The sequence below is a fragment of the Medicago sativa genome, chromosome 8 (assembly GCF_051527215.1).
Source record: "Medicago sativa cultivar Bolivia chromosome 8, Bolivia_mono, whole genome shotgun sequence".
NCBI lineage: Eukaryota > Viridiplantae > Streptophyta > Magnoliopsida > Fabales > Fabaceae > Medicago > Medicago sativa.
Genome location: NC_140756.1, coordinates 37,608,987 through 37,631,921, shown reverse-complemented (window position 1 = coordinate 37,631,921; position 22,935 = coordinate 37,608,987). Strand labels below are relative to the sequence as shown.

Sequence of the window (22,935 nt, the reverse complement as noted above, 5' to 3'; positions counted from 1 at the left end):
GACCGTTATTTTGTGTGAGTTGGAATATGATTGATTGAGACTTTGGCAGTTATTTTGATGGAATATCAATTGCTATAACTACTGTTAATTCTAATTATTGGGACTTTTCACTCTCAATTTTCATGGAATATCTAATTATGGAGACTTTTATGCTTGATTGAGGAAAACTGTTTTTCATTCATGCCAAAGCTGTGCCCAACAGTTAAAAAAAACTGATATTGCAAGTGACTCTTAGGTTGAGTAGTGAGATTTTAATGAGATACCACAAAGTCTGGTGTATATATAGATCATGGATCATCACTCTATTATTCACTAAACATTGAAATCAAAGTTCTAGGTGAAACTCTTCCTTCGTGTGCTTGCTACTACCATGGCTCCACTCATCACTCCTGTTGCCGCCATTGTTGCTGGAAAGATCAACATCAAACTTCGAGTTCGTGTTGTTCATGTTTGGACCGTGTCTGAGTTCAACAATCCAAATGAGGATAACTCTATTCATATGCTATTGCTTGATGACAAGGTTGGTTTTTTGAAATTATATAATGTGGTCTTATATTTTGAAAATTATATTTGGCTCAGGTTGTTTTATATTTCACCTTTGTTTAACTTATAAAAACAGCTTGGAAAGATACAAGTATCTGCTAAAAAACATTTGGTGCCAAAGATAAGGTCAAATGTGGAAGAGGGATCTGCATATGACATTGAGAATGTTTTGGTGACTAAAAACGATCCTAAGTATCAGGTTACCCAACATAGGTTCAAGCTAACCCTTATAGACAGGACAAAGTTCTTTAAAATTGATGCAAGTACCATTCCTTTAAATCATTTTGATTTTATGCCTTTCAATGAAATATTGGAACCAGAGAGGGAGGAAAAAACTGTCGGTGAGTGTCTAGATTTGGAGTAATATATTGAGCATAATGTTATTTTCGTTTGTGTTTGCGTATGTTTTTTATATCGTAAGCATTTTACTGTAAATCCATTATGCGTAGATGTGATTGGACAAGTCATTGAGAGAGATGAATTGAAAGAGAAGGATGTTAATGGCCGTAGGAGTAAGCTATTGGATCTTACCTTGCAGGATTCTGAGTATGTGGTTTAAAAAATTCTCCAAGTTTTATGTTTTCAAATTTTGTTCAGTTATATTAACCAAGTGATATGTGTGTTTCAGAAGTAGGAGAGTTCATTGCACTCTATGGGCTGACTATGCTGAGAGGATGAATTCATTCCTGGCAGCTCATGATCCATCATCGCCTGTTGTGGTTTTGATCCAACAAGGCAAGCTAAAAAAATACCAAGGGGTCATGGGCGTTTCCAATGCTTTTTTTGGAACTAAACTACTGCTGGATGGTGACTTGCATGAAGCTATTGAATTCAAATCTAAGTAATATAATTTTAATTTGTCGAATTTTGTTTTTTCAGTTTTTGAAGTTATTACTGGGCTTTTGACTTCTAACTGATTTCTGCCCTTGGTTGCTAATCAGAATTGATGGTGGAGATGTGCAAGTGTCCCAATGCATAAGTCAGAATACAGCTTCAACAGTTGTCTCTTTGGTTGATGATATGCTTCAGACTAAGCGAATGACAATTGAGGACTTAATAGAGGCAACTGAGGTGTGTTATGTAACATTGTATGAATTGAAGTTAGATTTGTTAAATGCACCATTTCATCTTTTTTATTGTTTCAGCAATGCCAAGGGATTGTTCTCGCTACAATTTGTGAGATCGAATCAGAATACAGTTGGTATTACCAGGCATGTACAAAGTGCGCAGGGAAGGTGAGGACTGTTGCAGGTCGTTTATATTGTGGAAAGTGTAACACTGGAAGGAATGCAGTGCCAAGGTAATTGAAATCACGAAAGAACCAATTGTCTATAAATATGATTATCAGTTCGTGCTCAATTGTTTGTGATGTGGTTTGTCAATTAATTTGTCAAATGTTACATATTCTGAAATAGGTTCAAATTGCATGTTCAAGTCATGGATAACACTGGATCAACAAGCTTTATACTGTTTGATTTTCATATTTTATCCATAACAACAGAGAGAGGTGTGATCACTAAGATGTACTTTCAAGGTTTGATACTTACTATTAAAATTTGCTTTTAGGATTGACACATATGCAATTTGTATGACCCGTGCGGCAGCACGGGTGCAAGGACTAGTTATCATCAGATTCAAGAGCACAAGGTAAAAGAAGTGTTGAAATGGGAAAACACCCAATACCACATTTGATATCAAACGAACCTCTCCATAAGGTAATCAGTCAATTTTAAACTAGGGTAATGATTATAGTGAATAAAAGTTCAAAAATATCTCAAAAGTAGGGATAATATTTAGAGACTTGCATGTTACATATCAATACATTTCTACATTTGATACGGGTTCGAAGTGAGTATCTATATCTCTATTATCCGCACCATATCCGTATTTTGAAATTGGGGAAAATCCAAAGCCAGTCAAAGGAGAAAACCCGTCAAATCGAGATGAGTTCAGTCGGGTATCCGCGTGTACAGGTTTTATTGCCATGCCTAAGTTTCACAAGCCAATCATAATAGGAACATGAGCTACCATGGATCCTATCAAAAACCATTTTAAAAAAGGTGAATTTGACAGCAGTAAATATAAGTTTTTTTTGTTTGAAATGTCAATGTAAAATATTCTTGGTGCAAATATCATTATGTTGGAGAGATTGAAACAATTGTCCTTTATTTTAATGATCGACAAATGTTAGTAATTAGTTGTTAGATTAATCTTTACTCTTTCGTTTCAGTTTGTCCACAGTATCTCAGACTTCTTATTCCTTAACTCAAACCATTTGAACTATTCAACCCCTTGAAACAATTTATTAGTTAGGATAAAGATACTAATTTAGAAGAAAATATAGTTGTAAACTACATATAATTTATATTTGTAAAAGCAAATATCTTAATAAAACTATATAATATTTTTTTACAAAAATTACACAAAATTACGAGTTATATTTTTTTGTAAAAAAAACTTTACAATTTATACCAAATTTACTTTAAATTTATACTGATTTATATATCAAATAACTTAAATATTCACTAACTTTGTGTAGATTAATATTCAATTATATATATATATATATATATATATATATATATATATATAGTTAAACTTAAATAAATAAGTAAATTGTTCGAGTAAAAGTAAATAAAATAAGTACGTTAATTTCTGTTGCATTGCATATATTCTCTTACTATCATTTTTAGTTTTTATGACAAAGGCAGAAATGAAAATAGGCATATTTCAAGACATAATGATTTTTTTTTTTAACGCTAGAACATGTTGTAATTGTCATTGATGAGAATTAGAACAAATGGCGTGTCATTATGCAACTTTAAAAGGAAAAGTTGCACTTAAAATGCATTAAGAGGTAACATTAAACTTCAAAGTAAAAACATGTCTCCACTGAGATACGCTTTTTTAGTGTTGTCTCCATTGCACTTCTCTTTGCGTACTCCTTTGTTGTTGTTTTTGAAGCAACACAGGTCAAAATTGCTTGGAATTCTGTGATGACGAGTTTAGCATCAGGGTGCAAATGACATGGACATGGCAATTATTTTTATAAAAGTTTCTTAGACAAATAATTTATTTCAAATGGTTCTGAGATCAGTTATCTTTCTTTTTCTCAAAATGAAAAGCTTATGCAAAGGAAGTGGAGAGAAACTACTCATGTTATTGTTGAAGATGTGAAGAAAAACAATACTTCACTAATAAAAAAATAGGGATAAGGGTGATACATTTAAAGACTATTACACATTAAGAAATTTAGCACATTCCAACCTTGATGACAATGTTGTTTTCGAGGGGTGTGTCTTTAAGGATATAGTAAAGGCTGATTAGAGTAGTTTAAGTAGTTAAGAGGTACTTTTTTAGGATATAGTAAAGAACAAACTAAGAGTTACTAACTCTACGATACCATTCAGCATTTTTCATATTTTTTCGGCTGATATGTTTAAATATAAAGGATTCTCATGTAAAGCTAATATTTTTTCTTTCTCTTCAACGTGCACACATATGCATGCAAGGGTGTTAATATTAATTTCGTGACTTTACATTTAATATGAAGATCTGCATATCGGTGACGATGACTTGAAGAACCTGTGTTTGATTGAAATTGAAATGCTGCTTCAGGAAAACAGACAGTCGCTTACTGATTTCAAATCTATGCCCAGGCCAAACGCAGCAGACATGCCAACTTTCACAAACAAGCTTATCGTTGTTGTGCTAAATTACAACAAAGATGAACTGGAAAAGACACACGTTGATATGTTACTGATGCAGACTGATGAACAAAGATGTGTGCATGACAAAATCATGTTGTCCGAAAAGGAACGAGGCAGGATATTGTTGATGCCTCAATCAGTTCATCAAAGATATGGGCTTATTGTAATGTGTTGACACTTACTGTTAATATGAGATTGGGTGCATCTTCGGTACCTGCAGAGCAGGAAGAAATTGTTAATTTTGGCAATTGGAGACGACAACGACGCTTCGGATGAGAATGGTGAAATGAAGGTAGAAATTCCTGAAGATTTTCTCATATCGGACACAACAAATCCGTTGATGTCACTTATAGACTTTGTGTATCCCGATTTGAATGATAACTTTGGTGACCCGCTATTTTTCCAAGAAAGGAGAATACTCGCACCACGCTTGATTTAGTTGAGCTTGTTAACGAATATATGATGTCACTGATTTCAGATGAAGAGAAAAAGTATTTAAGCTCTGATTCTGTTTGTCGATTGGGTGAAAATTCTGATGTCCAAAGCGAGTGGTTCACAACAGAATTTCTTAATGGTAATAAGAGCTCTTGAATTCCAAATCACCGGTTGAAACTAAGGGTGGGATGTCCAGTTATGCTGATGAGAAACATCGATCAAGCCAATGGACTGTGTAACTGTACGAGGCTGACAGTTGCACATCTAGGGAAGAGCACAATAGTTGCTACCGTAAATACAGGAAAAGGGCAGGTACCAGGGTATTCATTCCCAGGATGAATCTTATTCCGAGTGATCCAGGACTACCCTTCAAATTCAGGCGCAAACAATTTCCATTGATGCTTTGTTTTGCAATGACAATAAATAAAAGTCAGGGTCAATCTTTATCTCGAGTGAGTTTATCTTCCTAAGTCCGTGTTCACGCATGGACAACTGTATGTCGCTGTCTCTCGAGTTACTTTTAGAAAAGGTTTGAAGTTGCTCATCTTGGATGAATATAATAATGTTTGCAAGGAGACCACAAATGTTGTGTATCGTGAAGTTTTTCAAAAAGTATGATCATTGGTCATGTTTTAGAATTGTTGTTGCTATAATTTAAAAAACAAAAGTTGCGTATTGTTTGGAAGTCGTTTTTTTTAATTTCTTTATAAGGCGCACTGGTCATTACAAGACATGCAATTTCTATATAAGCAGATCCTTCTGCCATTGACTTTTAATTGATGCACTTTTCAAGTATAACAATACGCGGAACGTTTTTTTTTTACATCGTTGTTACCCTAAAATACAATATTTACATTAGACCATTGATTTTGTAAAAAATAAAAACAAATAACAATCGGCGTTTCTGTAGCCCAAACTATAATTATACACACCCATAAAAAATTTAACGTTTGCATTCACAGACTAGGTGTATACATCTGACACTGACTATTATATAAAAAAATACAAATTTTTTAGTTTTTATGATTAATAAAATACATTATGTCAACAAAGAATAATATACAGTACGTTGACGTATTTTTGCAAAAATATTACATATGCTAAGTTTAACAATTAGTACCTCTTATACTACAAATAATTAGTATAAGTATAAATCCAAATACTTTAATCGTTATGTGCAATGTTTAGATATTTCAAAATATATACAAAATTATGATATTTTTTTTTCCAAATCAAATTTAAATTATAACCACACTTATAACTTTAATATAACATAATATAAAATCTATACATTTGATCAAAAAAGTTTTTTATTTCCCGTGCTTGGCACGGGTCACTATACTAGTTATATATATATATATATATATATATATATATATATATATATATATATATATATATATATATATATATATATATATATATATATATATATATATATATATATATATATATATATATATATATATATATATATATATATATATATATATATATATATATATATATATATAAGGTCGTTCAGTTGTTTCCATATATATACATATATGATCAACCATTGACTCTTATCAATTTCTATATATAAATATACATAATCATTTGATAATATGTGACGTACACTAACATTTACTTATTTAATTTAATTTTTATTTATTTCAAAAATAAATAATTATAATATGCTCACTAACATTTACTTATTTAATTTAATTTTTATTTATTTCAAAAATAAATAATTATAATATGCTCAAATTATTTATATATATATATATATATATATATATATATATATATATATATATTATTTGTATTCTTTGTACTAGCAAAAATACAATAATATTCCACTTAGAAAATTTATATTTTTGATTAATTAAATTCTTCAATTTAATCATCAAATAATAAAATAATTCTTTAGCAAGAACTAGAACACTCGTTTGTGTGTGACCTTGTTGGTTCAATACTAAACTGGTAATAGATTAATCAAATTAATATATTAATCAAGGTAGGCGTCTAGTAACTCTCCTTAACGTCCAGATAGTATGAAGTATTATTTTACTTTCAAGAACCAGTTAGAATAATATAATATTTTTCTTCCGTCGTTACAACTCTTGTTAACTCTAGAGCATGGTACAATTGTCAAACTGTAATAAGTTAACATACATGACTTAAGAAACTCATATCTTCTTTCATTCAATTTCCCTGGCCAGGGTTTTAATTTTTTATCATAGAGTTCAAACTCATTACCAAGAGTTGACGAATTCCATCTTGATTAGTCATTAATTATACAAGTATTTAATCGTATCCAATATCCTTTCAACTAGCACCCTAAGGTATTAGGTGTTCAGAATCAAAATACAATAAATAACATGTTAATTACCATGACAATCTCAGGTCAAAGAAAATCATTATATTTTTTCTTGAGAATTTTTCTATTGACATTTTAAGGTAATATCGACCATTAGAAATTCTCAGTCGAGTCAGTTCAATGATCACATCACTATATGTATCATCTATATATGTAATTTAATAAATGAGACTTATTAATCTTTATCCAATAAAGACTATCACATGTATATTGATCTATCCGAATTATTGATGTCCTACTCACAATAATCATACGATCAAGAACAATTTAGATTAAAAATAATAAAAGACTTGTTTCTCATTATCATAATCTATCATGATAACAAGTCTATAGTTTTAATCAAGGACATTATCAAATTAACTATTTCACTAAACAGTAAACAAGATAATGAATATTTATTAAGTCTAAAATTGGTTACATAATTGATTGGATCTTGGGCATCTCCAACAAAAACTTGAGTCAAGAAACTAACTCTCAATCTCGAATAAAAAACAATGGGTTCACAAGACTCTAGAAACAAATCAACCTAATAGGACAAGAGAAACTCGGAGATATATTCATATAGAATCATGATACTTTGCTATTAAAACGTTCCTCTATAGAGTGCCCCCTTCCTCCAATGCCATTTGGCAAAAAGAGAAACATCCGTCTTGCCCCCCACCCCAACACACACACACACAAAAGAAATTCCGTTGAATTTGAACTAAATCCTTCCAAACATTCCATGACATCCTAAAAAAATAAGAAAGGTATAATTTTGGAATAGACGCCAACACTGAATTTATTAAAACCACTCATCCCCATACTGATAAATCTATTTGTCTAATAATTAAGCATGCTCCTAACCCCAAACAATTTACTTTTACTGAATTAAGATGCATCCTTTCATCTTTTAGTTTCTATATATTTTTAATTCTGTAGACATCGCTTTATACTTCAATCGGTTATTCTTATAAGATGAATAACCAAAAAATATCAAAACAAATGCAATCATCAAATATTATAACTTTTTGAATATTTTTTCAATTATACCCTTATAGAAAATTACGAAACATTAAATACATCTACTAATACTAAAAATACACACATTTAATGAGAGATAGAAAAATCTCTTAATCAATAACTAAACCTTAAAATTTGTACATTTTTCTTATGAATAGGAATAATTTTTTTTTTGTTGAGAATTTTTTGATATTAAGGGCCAGAGACAATAGTTATTTTTGTTTCTATAATTTGTGCAATATCTAAATTTTTATTGAACTATATTCGAATTTCACAAAGAAGTTGATTAGAGATAAAAATAATCATTCTCTCAGCCAAAATCGACAAATAGGTGATAAAATATTATTAGCGTTTTCTCCCGACCAAGGAAATGATAGGCGAAGCCGAACTGTGGATAGCCGTTTATTTTTTAAAAGTCTAGCGATTAATACATGAGTCTAAGAAAACAGCAAAATAAATTGTGCGGACAAACGAGTACTGAACTATCAGTTTTTACGCTAGTGGCTAATTATAATTGTATTGTATGAATAGAATGTGTTGGAGGGTGTGAACCTAGTAATTCTAAAGAAAAAAAAATATTATGTCATCATAGAAATTATTTATTTGGGCCAGTTTCGTGTCTTTTTTCAAGCCCGAACAATTAGGTTTAGGGTTTTGTGTTGCATGAAGCCCTATATATAATAAAGTAGATCAATGTCAGCAGTCAGAACATGTCTGTGTTGATTAAGAGTCGGCGGTCAGAAGTTTCTGACTTTCATCATCAGACCCCTTTTTATCGGTAACTCTCACCCCTCACCTGATTATTATGCGTGTTTCATGCTATAAATCTTGTTGAATTTTCCACGCACTGATTTTCCTTATAGTATCGTACTTGAATACTATACTATGGAGTTTTTATTGTTTTTCCCGTTATTTATTTGCAGTGAGAATGTAATACATGCTCTGGAAGAAGTTGTGCAATGATGGAATAGCAGATTTTGAAGGATCTAATCTTTTTGGTGCTTTCATTTCCAATCAAAAGAAACAGGCAAGTACTATACTATGCCTTTGTCTCAAAGAGAATCTGTTTTATAATTTTATTCATGTTTCAAGTTGATTCATGGTTTACACTTTTCTATTCAGTTTATGGTTCTTTTATTGACCTGCCCTCAGATGTAGTTTACTGGAAAAAAATGTGATGTTAACATGAGTTGAAATTAGGAGTGGCAATTTGTTCCACCAAATTCATGTCCATCTATTTAGACTAAATTCAGTATTGGGATTTGTTACATAAAATCTATTTAGACTAAATTTATGAAGAAAAAAAAATAAATAATAACCATGACATGATGTTCATAAAATTGATTTGTCCAGATTTAGAATAGACTTTAATTTAATTAATTTAATATTTGTGTATTGATTACAATTAATTGAAATTGTTAGTGTCATGTCACGTGCATTCTCATTATTAAAACAAGAGTCTATATTATGATCGTTCTCCATGTCCACTAAAGAACCTTAATTTCATTGTGTCATCATTTACCCAAAAGACCATGACCGTTTAGCCTAAGATTTTCTTTGTGTGGTAAGAATCGTCATAATTGATGTTCGACACTATAAGAATCCCCAATGGAATTTTCAGATGCACCAATACCAAATCATTGCAAATCTATCTCTTTGAACAACTACAACTTTCTTCAGCTTCCCATTTCAATGTCCAAAACTTTAATTTGAGCTCATGTTCGTGTCAACATTACATAAATGTTTCTTGCAAAAGGCAAAAGTAGAAGGAAATTATGTTACATCTACAACCAGCAATAGTTGTAGATGTAAGCATAATTTCCTTCTAGTTTTGCCTTCTACAAGAAACATTTGTGCAATGTTGACACGAACATGAGCTCAAACAAGAAGGAAATTATTGTTGGTTGTAGATGTAAGCATAATTTCCTTCTTGTTTGAGCTCATGTTTGTGTCACATTGCACAAATGTTTCTTGCAAAAGGCAAAACTAGAAGGAAATCATGTTACATCTATAACCAGCAATAGTTGTACCTCAACAAATTGTACACAATTTGTTGAGGTACAACTATTGCTGGTTGTAGATGTAAGCATAATTTCCTTCTTGTTTGAGCTCATGTTTGTGTCAACATTGCACAAATATTTCTTGCAAAAGGCAAAACTAGAAGGAAATCATGTTGCATCTATAACCAGCAATAGTTGTACCTCAACAAATTGCACACAATTTGTTGAGGTACAACTATTGCTGGTTGTAGATGTAAGCATAATTTCCTTCTTGTTTGAGCTCATGTTCGTGTCAACATTGCACAAATGTTTCTTGCAGAAGGCGAAACTAGAAGGAGTTTATGCTTACATCTACAACCAGCAATAGTTAGTAAGAACTTTAACATGGTTTTCTATTTTTCTTGAGAAATGTATATATTGTTACGAATTGCTAGGCTCATACACTGTCTTCCCTTGGATTAGATATACGCTTGACATTGTCGGTCCTCGTTTCCATTCTTAGTAGCAGGTTCTTCAAATATTGTTCCATTGCTGAAGAGTGTCTCATATGGAACAAATATCTCAAATGGAATAAAATATTTTATTGTTTTCATATCCATTGAACAACGGACAAGACCTTTGAATGAAGTGGATATTAAAATATATGTATAACCTGATTGATATTGAGGATCGACAACATCAAGTGTATATCAAGTTCAAGGGAAAGAAGCATATAAGACTAGCAATTGGTAATGATGTTTACTGTTGTGTGCATTTTCTAAGAAAAAAGGAAAATATGTTACTCCTCGAAATTTGTAGAGGTACAATTGTTGTTGGTTCTAGATGTAAACATCGCAATTCCATTACTAGATTCACATTTGCAAGAAACATCTGTGCAATGCTAACACAAACAAGTGCTCAAATTTTAAACTTTCATGCATCAAAATGGAAAGCTGGAGAAACTTGAAATGGTTCAAAGAGTTGGATTTGAAATGATTTGGTGTTGGAACATACTGAAACTAAATTGGATATCAATACAGTGTCATTTTGTGTTAATTGCAAAATTTAACATCAGTAGTAAAAACTTGAGACTAAAAAGACATGCAGTTGGCATATAGTCTATACAATGCAAATATATGATTTCCAACTAGGCTTTTTTTTTACCTAATCAAATAATATTTGTCTTAATTTATCTTTGTTATACAGTTTCTCAGTTTGGCCAATGCATTTGTTTTGTATCCTTATGATAAGATATAAAGTTTTTACACTGCATAAATCAGCTCATGATTTTATTGATTTAAAAGATGTTGTCTAGATAATTCAAATAATAGAATTTACTGATCTATGAAGAATTTACTGCTAAGTCTAAATTCATATCATATTATAATTTTTTTCTGTATGAAGAATTATTATATATAATCATTGAATGATGTTGTTGATGTTCAATTGTTTTAACTTTGTAGGTTGGCTTATGTCATGTATCTTCATTATTCGTAGCATTTAGACTTCCAAATCCTTGTATCTTAGTCGCAAATTTGGTTTAGAAAGTCTTTTTAGTGTGTTGCTTATCTCCTGGGTGGCTGATCTCTAGGGTGCTGGATCTTAAATTTTAACTAAAAATGTTCATACAATTAGTGTGATGAAAACGGGAATCCTTAGAGTACTTCAACTGGGTGTATGTCTTCTGATAATATTATCTCTCTTTGGTAAGTTTCAGAAGACATGCACCTAATTGAACTAGCTTTGAGGCTTCCTAATTTAGTCGCAAAAAGTATATGAACATTAATTAAAGTTGTAGATCCAGTTGCAAAACCCTAGAGACCAGCCAATACACTAGAAAGACCTTCTAGACCAATTCTGCGACTAAGAACTCAAGGAGTTGGAGGTACATATGATACATAATTGAAAGTGCATGATTATGAGTCAACCTACAATGTTCAATAAAATGAACATCAAAAACGACATTCATTGATTATATATATAATCTTGTATAAAGAAAAATCATCAATGATCATATGATTTCAATTTAGACTTAGTACACTTTAAACCTTTGATAGATTAGTAAATTCTATAATTTCATTTATCTAGATAATTATCTTTTCAATCAAATTATGATTCCAGAAAATTCTGATTTGTATATTGTTTTACTTGATTTTACTAGTAATTTTTCCTATTTACATGACTTTTCTTCAGGCCGATCCTTCTACTCAAGTTTTACGATCAAGAAAGTTGGATACATGTAGATACTATAGGAATGAAATAAAAATCTTTTTCACTCTTTGAAGTGAGTAAAATCCATATTACTGCTAAAAAATCGAAGCAAGAAGGTTTTGTTTCGTCGAATTCTAGATATTTTGAAACAGTAATATTTAAAACGAAACATTTGCCACAAGTACTAGAAACAAAAAACACAACATTTAATAAAAACAATTCTTAGCAGAACAATATATCTTATAATACCACATTAAAAAATTTCAATTGACATTACAAGTCAATGATCATGAAAATACATATTGTTCTGCCAAGAAAGTTTTTGTTACACGGTGTTTCTTTGTTTCTTGTACTTGCAGTAAATGTTGATCTTTCGCTTCAAAAATTACCTATTGAGAAACTCTAGAATCCGACAGGCCAAAACTTTGTTTTTTGAATTGCATGCACATGAAGTGAAGGTTTTCTTGTTGTGTTGCATGATAATATCATGAAGGATTCGCATACAATGACTTAATTTTCTTGCTTGATCCTCTATATCAGTAGTAATCTTACTTTTACTCGGTTCATAGAGTCAAAAATATTTTCTGTTTCACATGTATGATATCTACATGTCCAATTCTCTTGAGCTTAAAACTTGAGTAGAAAGATCAGCCTGATGAAATTTAATATAAATAGGAAAAGTTAGTTGTAAAATCAAGAAAGACAATATACAAACAAGAGTTTGCTAGAATCATAATTTGATTCCAAAATTTCACATACCTGAAGCACTCTACAAAACTTTTGTTAAAAAGCATGGACTGCAAAGTAATAGTTTATTTTTTTTCCTAAAAATGATGCTGCAATAAAAAATTAAAACATCATTATTGCTAATTAATGGAAAATGAATGAAAATAGCAACCCAAAAATAAAATTACTTGCAAGTTAGTGGTTAATTTCATCTCATTTACTTTTATATCTTGAATACACAAATGTTATGTTAGTTTTCATGGAAAGGAGGAGTTGATAAAATTTTGGGAACAAAATGTTTTTGAAGAAAACCTAATGTTTTTGAATTAAAACTAATGGAAAGGACCAAAATGTGTAATGGAGAGAAGTTAAGGGACCAAAATAAATCGAATTTTAATTAAGGGACCAAAGCGATACTACCTAAATATTTAAGGGACCAAAAACGCAATTTAGCCTAATAAGTAATACCTAAAATACTCTTAAATACTACTTAAACTAAAGCTTACTAAGCCTTAATTAAGTTTGTTTAGAAAAGTTTCCAGGACCATGGAAGCAATATAGAAAAACTACTTAAACCATTTCAATTTGTAAAGATTATTTTTGTCATTCTTTAACCGTATTCGGAGGTAGGTATTTTTATTTGCACAAGCTGAGATCAAAAGCTTCTAGAGAAGTTGGTCATTTTTTGCAATACGGGACTATTTAACGCACCCCATCGCGCCTTGTTCTAGACATCTGAAGCATGAATATAAATGATTGATGACCCAATGGATATTAAAGGAGGCTTTAATATCATATTAGAAATCGTGGTTGGTCCTATAGAATTCTACAAACCGGTTTGTGTTGTGATCATTAGTCTGATGTGGACTATGTAACAATTATACTTTTCTTTGAATTGTTTTAGGGCAGATCAGGATAGAATTGTGGACGGCATGTGTCAAAAGTTGCAATGTTTAGTGGAACATGTTATTTGGTATGTTAATTATCCTAGTGGTTGTTTCCCTGCTATCTCTAGCATTGTTTATTAATGGAGAAAAAAATACGGGTCTATTAACTTCAATATATATATATATAGTGCAAAAAAATGATTGTGATGAGTTTAAGAACGTTTAAGTTTTACAACATAAAAAAATTGATTGTAATGAGTTTAAGAACATTCATGTTTTAAAATACGTGTCTTAACAATTTGAGGATTAGAAAGACGTGCACCTTAAAAATGTTTTGTTATGTATATATAGGTTTATCTCCTAATAACTCAAGGATTAAAAAGATGTACACCCCTGTTAACTCAAATTCAATTTAGTTCAATTTTTTATTTTAACTTTTTAATTGGAATATTCAAATTAACTCAAAGATTAAAATAGAGAAAAAAGTGGTGGTCTGTCGTTTAGATCCGGACTAAACGGTCAAGATCTGTTGGTGAGGACCATTATTGTAAGATCCATATTTTTGAAAGTAAATACATATATTTAATAATATTATGTTTCCACATCTATTTTTAATAAAAATAAATAATACTTTCAATGATGAATTTTAATCGTCGCTCAAATATTTTAGCATTTTTGTTGCGTTAGTAACCCGTGGTGAAATTCTAGAAAATTTTCTGAAACACAATTTTCAAGCTCTTCAATAGACAACAATTTGATCGCGCGTAAATTTATAAACGAACCTCGTTTACTATGAAATTATTTATGATATATCATGCTGTTAAATTAATTTCCTCGTCGAAAATGTTTTATCGGCAAAAATAATTTCGAACATTTTTATCGATATCACGTATCATTGTCGATTGCGATCATTTGCGTTTAAAATTAAGTGACATGATATTAATTAGAGCAGAAAAGGGTAACTAAGTGTAATATCCCGCTTACTAGTTTCACTGTGTTTTACTTGTTAACTCGTCTTGTACGCGTTTAAGATAGAAGGGTATTTATGTACTTACACATGAGGGGTATATAAGCATGTCTAGTCTTGGAATTCTCACTAAAAACTCTTAAAGGCAGATTTTCTCCCTCCTCTCTCTAGGGTTGTCGCACCCATCCTTTCCTCCATCACTCATCCTTTTGATTCTTGGTTCTCTTGATTGATCATTGGCCTTAGCTTGTGTGAAGATTTCAACAAGGAGAACTTACCTTAACCTTCTCAAGCATTAGGTCAGTTGAGAACAAGGTTTTCTGGTGCTGAATAACATGAGAGAATAGCTCTCAGCCTTTTGTATTTATAATAAGAATATGTACAAAGTAAATCCCATGATCATAGGGAGTAAATCTGTCCTAATTATATAAGAGATATTTACAAGGAAATAAATATAATATAAATAAGGAGATAATATATCAGTCAATGATACCATTATTACGCATATCTCAACACTCCCCCTCAAGCTGGAGCATACAAATCATATGCATCAAGCTTGTCACATATGAAGTAGCAATTTCACCGGACATAATTTTCTCACGAATAAAATGACAATCGATCTCAATATGCTTAGATCGCTCATGAAAGACTGGATTAGAGGCAATGTGTAGGGCTGCTTGATTGTCACAGATGATATTCATAGTGCCTATTTTGCTGAAGTGAAGCTCTTGGAAAAGATGCTTGAGCCATATGAGCTCACATGTAGTAAGTGCCATAGCTCTATATTCTGCCTCTGCGCTTGATCTAGCAATGACATTTTGCTTCTTACTTTTCCATGAAATCAAATTGCCTCCAATGAGAACACAATATCCAGATGTGGACCTTCTGTCAGACGGACTTCCATCCCAATTTGCGTCTGTATACGCAACAATATCTGAATGACCTCTGTCTGCATAAACAAGACCTTTTCCAGGGGCTCTCTTGATATATCTTAGAATTCTAACCACATCATCCTAATGAATATCACAAGGGGAATTCAAGAATTGACTAACAACACTGACTGCATATGAAATATCAGGTCTTGTCATGGTCAAATAATTCAGCTTCACAACTAACCTTCTGTACCTTCCTGGATCTGAAAAGGTCTCCCCTTGATCAGGTAGCAGCTTGACATTTGGGTCCATAGGAGTATCAATCGGCCTGCAATCAAGCATACCTGTTTCTTCCAAGATATCTAGAGCATACTTTCTCTGGGAAATAGAAACTCCTGCCTTAGATTGAGCCACCTCAATACCGAGAAAATAACGCAACCGACCTAGATCTTTAACCTAAAAGTGTTGGACTAGATGTTGTTTAAGTCCTGCAATCCCATCATGATCATCACCTGTTATAACAATATCATCAACATACACGACCAAATAGATATATTTGTTGGATTAGCATTTATAAAACACAGAGTGGTCGGCTTCACTTCGAATCATGCCATATTGTTGAACAACATTACTGAATCTCCCAAACCATGCTCGAGCGGATTGTTTGAGACCATACAAGGCCTTATGAAGACGACAAACATACCCACGATACTCCCCCTGAGCAACAAAACCAGGAGGTTGCTCCAGATATACTTCTTCCTCTAAATCTCCATGAAGAAATGCATTTTTTATATCCAACTGATATAATGGCCAATGTCGCATGGCAGCCATAGAAAGAAAGAGGCGAACAGAAGCCATTTTAGCCACAGGAGAGAAGGTATCACTATAATCTAGGCCTAACACCTGAGTGTATCCTTTAGCCACAAAACGAGCTTTCAATCATTCAATCCTCCCATCTGGACCAACTTTAACAATATAAACCCAACGACATCCAACAATAGATTTTATAGAAGGAGGAGGCACAAGAGTCCATGTCTGATTAGATTCCAAGGCTGTCATCTCAACAATCATAGCCTGTCGCCAACCTGGATGTGAAAGAGCTTCCTGTGGAGACTTAGGAATAGTGACAGAAGAACGAAAAGATATAAAAGTGTAGTGTGTAGGCGATAAACGATGATGACTTAGGAAATTATAAATGGGATGAGGATTACGGGTGGAATGTGTACCTTTACGTAAAGTAATAGGAAGGTCATCTAACAATGTCGGCGGATCTGAAGCAGAAGATGAGATTGGGGCAGGAGATGAGTCACTTGGACTTTCTATAGATTGTGGATCGGTAGGAGGGAGACGTGGACGACGCTAATAAATTTGCAGTGGAGGAGGTGGAGGTGGAGGTGGAGGAGGACTAGGGAGTTCCGTAGAAGAGGATGGAGTTGACTGATCAATGACAGGCGTGGGTGGAATTACTGGGTTAAGGAAAGGAATTGGTAATACTTGAGAGATAGACTCAGACTCAATGGAAGACGCAAAGAAAGGTGTATCCTCAAAGAATGCGACATCAGCAGACATGTAGAAGCGATGTATGGAGGGACAATAGCACCGATATCCTTTTTGAACTCTTGCATAGCCTAGAAAGACACATTTAATTGCACGAGCACACAATTTATCTAAACCTGGAGTAAGATCATGAACAAAGCAAGTGGATCCAAAAACCCGAGGAGCAATACGAAACAAAGGTTCACCAGGGAACAATATGGAATGGGGAACCTTGTTTTGGATTGCCGATGATGGCATTCTATTAATCAAGTATCCTGCAGTGAGGACATCATCACCTCAAAATTTCAAAGGAACATTGGCATTAATAAGTAAGGTACGTGCTGTTTCAATTATATGACGTTTTTATGTTCAGCAATGCCATTTTGTTGTGGGGTATGCGGACAAGATGACTGATGTATCACTCCGTTTTCAGACATAAAAGAATTAAAAGATGTTGAAAAATACTCTTTTGCATTATCACTGCGCAAAATGCGAATAGAACAACCAAACTGATTTTGAATTTCCTTAAAGAAATTTTGAAATACACTTAATAGTTCTGATCTATCCTTATGTAGGAAGATCCATGTACATCTAGAAAACTCGTCAATAAAAGTAACAAAATATCTATGTCCTACGACGGAAGTGACTCGACTTGGTCCCCATACATCAGAATGAACGACATGAAAAGGAGAGCGGGCTTGTGACTGAGTACTGCTTGGGAAGGAAGACCGGACATGTTTCCCAAGCTGACAGGATTCACAAACCAATGACTGCAACTGAGACAAATTAGGAACCATAACTCTGAGCTTTTTGAGACTTGGATGACCTAAATGACGATGAAGAAGACTTGGAGACTCTGTAGTAAAGTCCATGTGACTCATAGCCTGTACCAATCATCTACTTCGTACTCCGATCCTGTATAACAAAAGAATCAGAAATGAAAGTTATAGAGCAATTAAGACTCTTAGTTAAACGGCTAACAGAAATCAGATTGAATGGACAGTTGGAAACAAAAAGAACATTGTCAATATTTAAAGATGGGAGAAGAGTGGCTTGACCGACACCACTTGCTTTAGCTTTAGAGCCGTCTGCAACAGTGATATGATGTGGGATTTTAGGTTGGGTTATTTTTGATAAAAAAGTTAGATTACCAGCCACAATGATCAGAAGCTCCAGAGTCCAAAATCCAAGGGCCAACAGATGATGATTGGGAGAGACAGATTGTAGAATTACCAGTGTGAGCAACTGTTGCCGATAATGAGGCCTGTGAATCCTTAAACTACAAGTATGACTTGTACTCCTATGACATTGTTTTTGGAGTTTCCATTATCAATAGACTAAGCCACATTCACCGATTTTTCTGGGAAGCCAATAATGGAGTAACACTAATCTTCATAATGACCAAAATGTTTACAATAAGTACATTGAGGACGACCACCACCACGACCTCCTCGGCCTCCCCTACGACCATGGCCGCGTCCTCCACGACCTACAAGATTTGAAACAAAAGCAGAAGATTCCAAGTAAGTTTGAGACCCGTTCCCCCCCGATCCTTTCGGACCAGGAAGACGTGTGAGGCGCCTGATGAGATCCTCTGCCGAGGGAATATCTGATGCAGAAAGAATGTTGCTCCTAACTGACTCATACTTTTCATGAAGACCATGAAGGACATAAACGATGCAAACATTATCCAATTTCTCAAGCATCTTCTTTGGGTCGTTGTCGGTCACAAGGAGCTTAAACTCAGTTACAGCTGATTGAGCTTTGTTATCTGCAGGGTGGCTAGATTATGAATCACACCATAAAGACGTTGGATATCATTAGAATAGACATTCTTAGCTAACAAGTGGTGTACGAGCGATAATGGACCAACAAGGAGGGCTCAATCGTTTGCCACAAAAGAGAGACTAATTGACAATCAGCTTGCTCCCATTCATCACGCAGATCTTTTTCAATTTCAGAGGATTGCTTAGTGAGGTGATTTGCGAGCTTCTGTCCAAGAAACCACATGTTAACAGTAGCTGACCAATTGAGATAATTATCACCATTTAGTTTCTCCGACGTTATAGAGGGATTTCCGGAGAAAACATAGGGCTCAAGACTCTTAACAGAGGATCCAGCCTTATCTGGTGTTGAAGTCATCTTTGACAGCACTTGGGTGTAAGTGGGACGAAGGACAGATTCAGAACAGTGCAAAAAACTGTTCACAGATCACCAAAAAACAGCGAAAAAGTGGAACCTACCGACCAAACTGAGCCAAAGAAGGATTTAATATCAGAGGCGGTGTGATACCTAGGGCCGGCGGTATAGATCAACCGACGGGACAACTAGGTTTGTAACTTGATGGCTAGGGTTTTAAGATTTTAGATTTTTGCTCTCCGGCCCACAGATCGTGAGCTCTGATATCAAGTTGAGAACAAGGTTTTCTGGTGCTGAATAACATGAGAGATTAGCTCTCAGCCTTTTGTATTTATAATAAGAATATGTACAAAGTAAATCCCATTATCATAGGGAGTAAATCTGTCCTAATTATATAAGAGATATTTACAAGGAAATAAAGATAATATAAATAAGGAGATAATATATCAGTCAATGATACTATTATTATGCATATCTCAACAAGGTCATTCTTGAATTGAAGCTTGCATGTTAGGGTTTTGGCTAGGAGTTGTTAGTTTCTTGGTGCAGCTTGGATTTGTTGTGAGTTCTCCAGATAGAACTCTTCTCCTATGGGTTATGCTTTAGCTTGTACTTGAGAAATGTTAGTTTTATGCATGATTCAATCTTAGTACCCATGCCAAATTCTTGTTGTTTTTATGTTAAAATTGCCATGCATGTTGATTCCTACTGTTATATGAATTGCTGGATGTGTACTGTGCATTGCAGGATTGAAAATTGATGAGTTTGGGGTCAAAAATGTAAATATGCACTACAAACCAGAAGAAACTCGCTATTAGCGAAATATTTCGCTAATAGCGAATTCTTTCCAGAGCCATTTCGCCAATGGTAAAGTAAGGGATTGTACTCAGGGTTACTCCACCCGATACGCTCCGTAAAATCAACTCAGATAATTGTTTGATACACCAGTATATGCTATGTTTATGATAAGAAATGACATGTTATGAAATGATGCAAGTTTAGCTACAAGAGACAACGATCTAGGTTGCACGATCGTCTTAGGTATGCATGAGTTCACACATGTATAATCAACCAATCGGTTGTGTTGTAGGTATGTGGTAGCCGTAGGTTTCTCTGAGGTTACCTTTAGCCTAGGACTTAGGTAGAACTCAGTGAGATATTATGTCTCATCCCATTCCTTCATTTGTTCAGGTTCACAGGTTTCTTTAGGCAAAGGTAAGGAGAAGGCTTCAGATTGATCGTGCTTTGTTGAATTTAGCTCTTATGTTCCTTAGTCGATGTTATCTTATATATATATATATATATATATATATATATATATATATATATATATATATATATATATATATATATGTATGTATATGTGTATGTGTGTGTGTGTGTTGTAATGAACCTTGTCGTACTTGTTTCATTCAACTGGCCATGTATAAATAATGTAATATATGACTTGAGACGACTTATGTATCTGAATCTCAACTTATGTTGTTTCCGTATTGTATAATTAATGTATCCAGTATCAGTTATAACGCACATGTTGAATACACTTTTAATATGGGCGTTACACTAAGATGATCTTTTGTGAGAAAATATCTACTTTCATCTTCTTATCCTCGCACATTAACCACACACACTTACATATTCCAATTCTTTAATAAATATATGTATATGTATCCAAACCAAAGTAGCTCATTCACACTTCCTCTCATTCTCTCACTTCATCTTCTCTCTTCTTTCTCGTTGCTCTCTCTTCTCTCTTCTTTATTCTTCCTTTGTTATTTCTTTCTAGTTTCTCTCTATCGTTCTTTCCACTTCTACGAAATTTTTGCACCTATATATATATACTTATATATACACCAACAGAGACATAACCAAACTAAAAAACTCAAGGTTAGTTTGGTCATATTTGTACTTTTTCATATATTTTCTTTTTATCTTTCCCTTCCACAAGGTTTAGCCAGTGAGATGTTGGTTTGCACATGAGGAGTAATTCCATGAAGTTTCGCAACTGCTAGTCATGCTCTTCCTTCTTTTTGGGATCTGAATATGATATCTTGATAAGACTTGGGTGCTTTCAAGGACTTTTCCTTTCTTTCAAAATCTTCCTTCTCTTTTTCGTCCGGACAGAGTCTTTGTGTGTTTCAAATATCGTGGCATGTTTTATCTCTTTCTCTCTTGGGTTAGTTCGTTCAGAGTGTCTCTTCTTTTGTTGAAGCTTCTAACGACCGGTGATTTTTCCTATTTAGAACAACTTATATCTTATTCCCTGTTCTTCAGCTCTTAGAGTCAAGTCTCTTGTTTCAACTTTGATTAGGGCTCTAGCTGTTGTAAAAAACTGTCTCCCAATAAGTAATGGACATTTTCGATTTTCTTTCATATGGAGGACTACACCTAGGTAGTTTTAGTTGTATCATCTACTAGGGTTAGTGTTATGTTTGATGGCTTCATGTTAACCTTTTCGAGTTTATTGAATATTGACAATGGCATCAAATTCACTTTTGATACTAGATCACATACAATATATTTAAAGGTTATTTCTTTAATGGAACACAGGATGGTAAAGAGTCCAAACTCCTTCCTTTTCTTAGGTATATCGTTTCTAACATTTGAACTACAAGTTTGAGTGAGAATTACTACTAAAGGTTAATTGTATTGGCTTTTTCTAAGTGTTTTCTCTGGTCACAGTCTGAATGAGCGCAGTCTGAGTCAGGTACACAAATTTGAGGAGTGCTCAGAATCTAGTCGCAGTGGAATAAGGTAAACACAAATATAATTGAGAAAGAGAGAAGACAGACACAAAGTAATTATACTGGTGGTTCCTCTTACAATCCGAGAGTAGTCCAGTCCCCTTGCACTTCCAAGGGATTTCCACTATAATCACAAATGATTACAAATTGCTCAATGACAAAACCAAGAGACTTCCAAATGCTCAATCACAACTGAAAGAGACTTCTAAAAGATTACAAATAAAAGATTTAGTAATTTAGTGTTTTCTTCATTGGATATATGTATATTTTGTACATGTGAATGAGAGTTTTCATATGTGGAATTTACACTAACTTCTCCATACTTATTTCTCCAAAAACTCTTGTTCTACCTTATTATGCAAGTTTCTTTGGCTAAACATCCACTTTAATTTTGCTTTTTTAATGGTATATACATGGGAAAAAAACGAGACAAAAAATCTCATTGTATGTATAAAGGTAAGGTATCAGATACAAGGAACTGAAAAGACCTACCCAACAACCACCAAAGAAAATAGAGAAAGAACACCCCTCAACCCACTACCTAGAAGAGAGCAGGGCCTGGAGCACCCCCAATCACATATCAAATCCATCTCTTCCTACACTCCGTACGTACCCTGCTAGCTCCAGCACAAAAGAGGCTCCACCTTCCACCCATAATGGAAAAAATGTTGAGGAGTGTATTTGACAAAGAACCACTTCCAGGATTGGAACTGGATTCTCTCAACCAGATGCTCATCCGTAAGAAGTCTTCCAGAAAAAATTAAATCATTCCGAGTTTTCTGAGTAGCCCACACAAAAAACCACTTCGGTTTCTTGTTTTGT

At 33.4% G+C, this 22,935-nt stretch overlaps 1 protein-coding gene and 1 pseudogene across 1 annotated transcript; both read left to right on the top strand.

Annotated features, from left to right (window-relative positions):
* Positions 1-370: 370 nt before the first annotated feature.
* Positions 371-2,139, top strand: LOC146898912 (replication protein A 70 kDa DNA-binding subunit A-like). Its single transcript, XM_085735603.1, has 7 exons — positions 371-520; positions 620-884; positions 993-1,089; positions 1,172-1,384; positions 1,485-1,614; positions 1,689-1,843; positions 1,959-2,139. Exons 1-7 carry the CDS (start codon positions 371-373, stop codon positions 2,107-2,109), a joined length of 1,161 nt encoding a protein of 386 aa, XP_085591729.1. The 3' UTR covers positions 2,110-2,139.
* Positions 2,140-2,486: 347 nt separating this feature from the next.
* Positions 2,487-5,306, top strand: LOC146898911 (uncharacterized; annotated as a pseudogene).
* Positions 5,307-22,935: the final 17,629 nt, after the last annotated feature.